Genomic DNA, 6,954 nt, shown 5'->3' with positions numbered 1-6,954 from the left:
AGAAACAGGGCTACTAGGTATAAAAGTGAAACTCTGCTCCTTAAAGGCAAAGTGGGGGAGGCAAATGTGGCCTTCCAGATATTCTTGGCCTACAACTCCCAAAAGCCCTTCCCACTGCTGAGAGTGCTTATCTAAAAACCTCTGATGGGCCACTGTTGCTCACCCCAGCTTGAAGGCTCCTCACTACGTAGAAAGAAAAGAGCTTAGGGGATCCTGTCTGGCCTGAGTGGACTACAGCTCATCTGTTGAGGCACCTTCAGGGCAGGTTGCTTATTTGGAGCTCCTTTGGGTGTTGCTATGTCTAACCTACTTTGTGTGATCCTGGCACAGGCTCATACCAACATCAAGATGGTCCTGCCTTTATTATCCCAGAATAATCTCCTTCCCGAGACTTCCTTTAAATTAGAGCTCAAGAATTTTGGGTGTCTGAGGTGTCTTGGATTACATATCTCACAATCCCATGATGCTGTGCTGCTGGGGGTTTTGGGAGCTTCTTCCCCTCGATTTAAACTACACAGGTACTAATTACATAAATTACTTCAGAAGGTCTATGGAAAAAGCAAATATCCCATGGGTAACCAAGAGATGTCAAAATTGGGACCTGGAAAAAATGAAATTCATCTTCACTCCTCTGTTACAAACACAAAATAGTATATATTTGCTTTCCAGCAGTCTCAAAACAAGTTTCATCCCCAAACAGAAGGGCACTTGTGGAAGCTCAGCAGCAAATTTACAAAGCTTGCAAAGAGATCATTGTAAACTGGATATATCCTATAATACATCTTATCAAAAACAAAACGTGTCATCTGTTCTCTGCTGTCCTATTGTTGCATTTTGAATGTGAAGGTCTCAGCTGAAGGGGAGAATGTGGGACGTGTGTGAGGGAGAATTTAGGTTTGGGGCAGGTGCATTTGGAGGCCATTGTCAGGGAAGAACAAGCACATGGATAAGAGTAGGGGAAGAAATAAATTATTCTGTGCCTATTCTTGGTTGAATTGACAGATATTGCTATAGAAAGTAAATAGGCAGAAGTTGGAGTACAGTCCACTATCAGATACTTGTACTGTCTGAAGTTTGCTGATTATTGGGTCCTTAGATTCTTGCAAATAATGCAAGATGAGAAGCTGTTTGGTCTGAGTCAGCAAAGCACCTCTGAAGCAACAAGGTATGAACCTGGAGTCTCCCCAGGAGATCATCTGTGGAGAAAGGTGGGCTACAAATTGAATAAGTAATGATACAGAATAGTTGTGCCTTAACGTGTTAAGAGATCCTCAACAGTTATATATCCATGCTTTTTACATTTAAAATTTCTTTCTTTCTCTTCCTTTCATAGGCATGCAAGAGTCAGTCCATTCCCTCATAAAGGAAATATATGTACAGATTGTCCTCGTCAAAAACTAAAAGTATAACGGGCTGCACTTTGAATCGCTAAAGGGGAAGCAACGTTGACTCTGCTAAGATGTGGACAAAGAACTCTTTAACTCATTTGTCTTTAGTGTGATACTGAGTGCCAAAGTATCTCGTGATACTTTGGCACTCAGCCACTCACTTCCTATATATACAGGCAAAAGAGGCAAGTGATAATGATGTTCCTGGACTCGACCATCTGAGGCTATAGATGTGAGGTGGGGCACATGCCAGATTACTCACTGAAGCAAAGGGCATACTGCATACAGAAAAGTTCATGTGTGTTGTTCTTAATCAGGAAGAATGGCTTGGTTCAGTCTCCCTTGTGTCCCCCGCACCACCCAACATGCTAGCCTATGTACTTATTGGGAAAGGACTCCAATGTGTGGTTCTCTCACTTAGCAGACCAAGCAGGTAAAGCTCAGGACAAGAGCTTTACCACTTAATAATCAGAGAAGATGACCTGCAGAGTCCCTTCCCACTCAGCAAAATGGGGATTCAGGTTGGGGCAGCTACTAGCTGGGAGATTCTGTGAGCTGTGAGATGGACCAATTCACCATCAAGGAATGGGGCAAGTCCGAAGAAGTAACTTTTTCAAGCCCTAGTTTGGGAAGAAGGCACTGGTCCTTACAGAATGTCTCCCTTGGGTTAAAAATAGTTGGTCAACTGCTCTTTGGTTAATAATCTTCAGAGAGAGAAGGATATATCTTTCCTTTGTCAGCCTAGCTAAATATAAGCTAAACAGTTTGTAAGGGGGGGGGGATGGGCTGGCATATTGCAGATTACGGAGAGTTGTTTTGCACTCTGAAAAGATCTAACCAAATCTTTGGCTGCTGAGCTGCTTTCCTGAAGACCTGATGTGGGAGAAGAAGATTCTCATTATCCTTTGTTGTGTTCATGCTGTTTGCCTCCAATTTTGTTCAACTGCACAGTTGTACACACAAATATTACAAAGTATGTTCATTTCCTGTGCTCTCCCAACTAAGCCTCAAACAAAAACGGCTTTTTATCCGTGGAATATCTTGCCCCATGGGGTATAGGCCAATGAGAGTGAGTGGCCAAGATCCCTAAATGGAGGACTCTTCACAAAGCTCTATGACTTTTTTGCTATGGAGAGAGATGTAAAAGAACACCCTGCTGGTGTCTTGGTTTGTCTAGAGAAAGCAACTGAGATACGTGGTGGTGGTAGGAGTCTCTGGAAGTGGAACTATACGGGGAGGGTCCCCAGGAAACTCCTGGGGGCTAGATTGAATCTTTGGACCATTCCTCCCTCTGTCCAGCATTTGAAATGATCAATTGGCAGGTGGAGGAGTTAGGGCAGGGCCTGGCAGCATGGTGGTTGCTGAATGACTGGCTGGAAAAAGAACTATCAGCATATCATGGGCATGGCAAGTTGGATTAATGGAAACCATTCCCTTTTCCCCCTTCTTTTTTGCTTTTGAGAACCCTCAGGATAGGAGATATATATGGAAGCCCAATCCTTCCAGCCAGATGCCAGCTTTGTAGGGACAGCATTTATACCTCTACCCAAAGGATTCAAACACGCAGTTCCCAAATCCAAAATGCTATCTAAGATGGGAACATGTATCTCATTATTGCCAGATCATAGTGCCCTGCCTTTGTTTTGGTCTGTCACCTCATGGGGCCCATGTTGCAAGCAGTGAAAACAGCTGCTCTGAAAGCTTATAATGAGGAGATGCTGCTTCTTTGGTTATATCCTAGAAACTCTGTCCGTTGATGTGTGGGTGGTGAATGACAAGTCACTTTATCCCAAAGCAGAGACAACTCCAGGGGAGCCATGTGGGGCAGGAGAAGCCTGCGAAGAGAAGCCTGGTGGAGGAGACCCCAGAAGATGTGGATTGGGTCCAAAAGGGAGCAAGTGTCCTGGCAGCATCATGGGGCTGAGAGTGTAGAGGGCAGCAGCTTCATCCCCCATCATTGGAGTTGGTATCATCTCCAAGGAGGTGGTGGGAGCTATTGCAAGTTCCCCAGAATTTCCTTTACGCTTTTTGGATTTGGCAGAGGAGGCCTTGCGGTTTCGTGTCTGGATCCCATCCTTGCGCATTGCCAAGGGACGATTCACCTAGAAGGCAGCAATGGGAAAAGTAGAGAGGTGAAACGGATGGTGACCAAGAATCACAAAGTCATGGGGAAGCCATAGAACACAAGATTCTAAACACCCACTACCCACTTGAAAGCTGCCATTTGCAAATCAAAATGTAAAAGCATAGTGTACATGTAGCTGAGGAATTGTTGGCCCTGCAGATACTTCAGCCTGAAGCTTGCACAATCCTTTACCAATGGGCATGCAGAATGAGGTTTCTGGACATTGTTGGCCAAAACATCTGGAAAGCAAAATGTCCCCACCAGAGGTAGAGGTCTACAGGAGGTGGAGGTCAAACCCAGTTATTCAGGAAAACAGGATGATTGATGGGGAGGCCAGAAATCCTTGGTCATGTAAATGTTTTGGACAGCAAGTCTCTCAGTGGGGGAATAAAACAGTAGCTTAGCATCTCATCTCAAGTCTAGAGGATAAAAGAATGGAAGACATTGTGGCATATCACATCTAGCCTTTGTTCTTCCTAAGTTAGCCCTGGCCCAAGGCAACCAACAGGCAAACAACTTGGGGCATGCAATCCCTTTTATTTCGTGAATCCTCTCCAGTGAAAAAAATATTTTTGTTCCAGAAAAGAGAATTTTCACTCCCGGAAACCTCCATGAACTGCAGCTCTCTTCTAAACCAAGGCACAGGACCCTGTGGGCCTTTTCCAGGTTTTCTGGAACTAGGAAGGGACTTCTGGTCACATCTAGGTTGGGGGAGAGGGGATGTTAAAGCTATTTTTCAGGTGGGTTCTCCCAGTGGCAGTTCCATGGCAGGCAGGAGGAACTGGCTCTTCAGGTCTGAGAAATCATTCTTTGCTCAACTTACTAGATAGTGCCTACAACTGAACCTGCAGCTCTCAGAATGCAAAGTATGTATTCTACCAATGGGTCCCTCTGTGGAGCCTTTGCTCACAGGTCCATTATACAGAGAAGGAAATAAAAGAAATTAAAAAGAAACATATTAGTGGTGCTTCTAGATGATAATTTTGTCACAGAAGCACCCTGCCACATTCACAGAATTGTGGGAGGGAGTCCTTGCAATGTCATCTTCTGCTTGCAACCACTCCACATTTTTCTAGTGGTACTCTATCTTTCTTCATACCCTATTGAAAATCAGCGCTGTGTAATTCCTTTGATAAACAGTGGCTGTCAAGAGCCCACCAAAGAGGCGTACAGTATATGAGACAATGGCAAGGAAGCCTTTAGCGGGCCCACTTGCTCCTTTCTCTAACATCTTACAGAACCTAATTTCCTGCAAACATACAGACACACCCACCCTCTGTTCCATTCACACACCCCTCCCAGGGCCTCCACTTACATTGTGCAGCTTGAAGTAGAGACCACAGGCGTTACATACGGGCTCTCCATTCACATTGCGGCGCCAAAGAGTGGTGGTTGTCGTTTGGCAGTTGCTGCACTGGGTTCCGGCTCGCTTGCTGACAATCTGCATTATTGAATAATAACGATACTAAAATCTACAAACGAATTATTTCTGCATTCACATGACAAGGGCAGAAAGGGAAATATAGTTAATGGGGTCCCAAGGTCACTAATGTCATGTGGCTTGGGATTGCACTTCTTCAGAGACCCATGTGCCAGAACTATCCTAGGCCTAGATATTCCTGTTGACAACACTAAAAGCACAACGTATTTTCCCTTTCTGGTCTAGTTCAACATCATCGTTATCCTGTATCAAAGACCACACACTGGGAAAATGGAGTGTTCTGAGAGACTTGTCCAAACCAATCAGTGATTTTATTATGAAGCTAAACGATCAAATGCAGGAGCCTGAACCCTGAAGTGTTCGGTTTTCCCAAAAGATGCTAAGCACTGGAAGTGTTCAAAAAGAGGGGGTTTTGCTCTCATCTCATGACAGATAGCACAAGAAGCAACCACAGAAACAGGTGGCAACCAGCCACATCTTGCTAGGCAATTTTAAAAGCAAAATTGGAGAATAAACAAATATTTGTGGGATGATCATTAGTTTTGAAATAGAACCAGGAGCTGATAATTTCACAGATCCAACAGGAATCATTGTCATGGATGACCTGCTCATATATGCTATATCAATGGAAAATCATGACAAAATGCTAGCTGTAACCCTGGATTGAATCTATGCATCTCCAGCCCCAGGCTTGACGAGGAGAAGTGCACTCCTTTTGTTGTTGTTGCTGCTGCTCCTGCTGAGATCAAAATAAAGTTCTAGGGATAAGCAGTAACATAGTGGGAATGGGGTGGGTGGGAAAAGTGCCACTGGAGAGCAGAAGACACTGGTTAAACACTTAAAGAACAGAGATACTTTCTGAGACTGGTGAGCTATGCTAGTCAGCTTTCTCCAGTTTGGTTCACTCCCGACCTTTGGATCTTCAGCCTCCATTAATTTTAACTAGCACGGCCGTTCCTCAAGAATGCTAGGTGCTGTGGTCCAAAATAATTGGAAAGCATCAGGCTCAGGAAACCTGAGCAGAAATTCTATTTGTGAAACATCTTGGTAGAACCACTAAATCTACTACTGGAACCCACAAGTTCCTGATTTTGGGGATCAGATCAAGTTCAAGAGACCAATTTCTCAAGATCAAAGGATCCTCAATGTGATCTCCTGGGCCCCACTGTTGCAGTTTTATGACGCCTAAGCCTGCAATGGTGAGTACTTACACAGCAGCTATGGACTGCTAAAACACCTGCATGTTCTGCATGTTTGGCACCTGCATTCTGTTCTAAAGACTTCACTAAAGCAGAAAGAAGCTATATAAAAATAGGAAAATAATGGCTTGCTAGTACTGGGTATTGAATTTTTTACAGGTTTCTTTGTGGCCTCCTTTATGTCAGAATGCTCACAGACCACAAAGGGTGGGGGGAGCGCATTTGACTTTCTAGATATTTTGGCCTACAACTTCCTTGAGCTTCACCAAGCATGATGAACAGTAAGGGACTGTAGCTCACTGGTTTATTATCACTTCTTCAAACAGGAGAAAGGTATGTGGATAGTTTAATTACACAGTTGAGTCACTAGGTGGTGCTGGAATTAATTGTCTCGGTGTACTCAGGAACTTCTTGTTGCGTTTTGTTTCTGTTGGAGGCAATAAAGTTCTTGTCTACCTTCTGAACTCTTATGACTTTGAAAGCTTACATGGCAGTAGTAGGTTCAAGTTTTCTGCTTTGGTAGACCCTCTTCTACAAGGTATTCAGGCATAATGAATTGCATTTATTCTGCCCTCATTGCCATTTTCCAATGTCCCTCAAGAAGGTATTAGTTACAAGTTACTTACAATTCCCTTTTCCAACAGCAAAAATATCTATTTACATAATACATTACAATTGTAACTTAATGGCCCAAATCCGATTCATTTTGAGGTGTAGTGTAATGTTACACCTGTGTAAATATGCTGGGCATTCTGCCCCAAAGACAACATATGGTGATTATGCACTAGTTGCATAGTTCCT

The 6,954-nt window shown here is 43.8% G+C and overlaps 1 protein-coding gene across 2 annotated transcripts in view; it reads right to left on the bottom strand.

Annotated features, from left to right (window-relative positions):
• Positions 1-634: 634 nt before the first annotated feature.
• The window catches only part of GATA1 (GATA binding protein 1), a 29,276-nt gene continuing 22,956 nt past the window's right edge, over positions 635-6,954 (bottom strand). For both annotated transcript variants that reach the window (XM_020814319.3, XM_020814320.3), the window contains exons 5-6: positions 4,829-4,954; positions 635-3,490 (exon numbers count right to left, since the gene is read on the bottom strand). In XM_020814319.3, coding sequence (XP_020669978.3) covers positions 3,173-3,490; positions 4,829-4,954 — 444 coding nt within the window. In that variant the 3' untranslated portion in view covers positions 635-3,172. The remainder of the gene's footprint in view (positions 3,491-4,828; positions 4,955-6,954) is intronic.

Source organism: Pogona vitticeps, chromosome 2 (genome assembly GCF_051106095.1).
Source record: "Pogona vitticeps strain Pit_001003342236 chromosome 2, PviZW2.1, whole genome shotgun sequence".
In the NCBI taxonomy this organism is placed as follows: Eukaryota; Metazoa; Chordata; class Lepidosauria; order Squamata; family Agamidae; genus Pogona; species Pogona vitticeps.
Note: the sequence above shows the minus strand (reverse complement) of the source record. Positions and strands in the feature narration are given on the sequence as shown.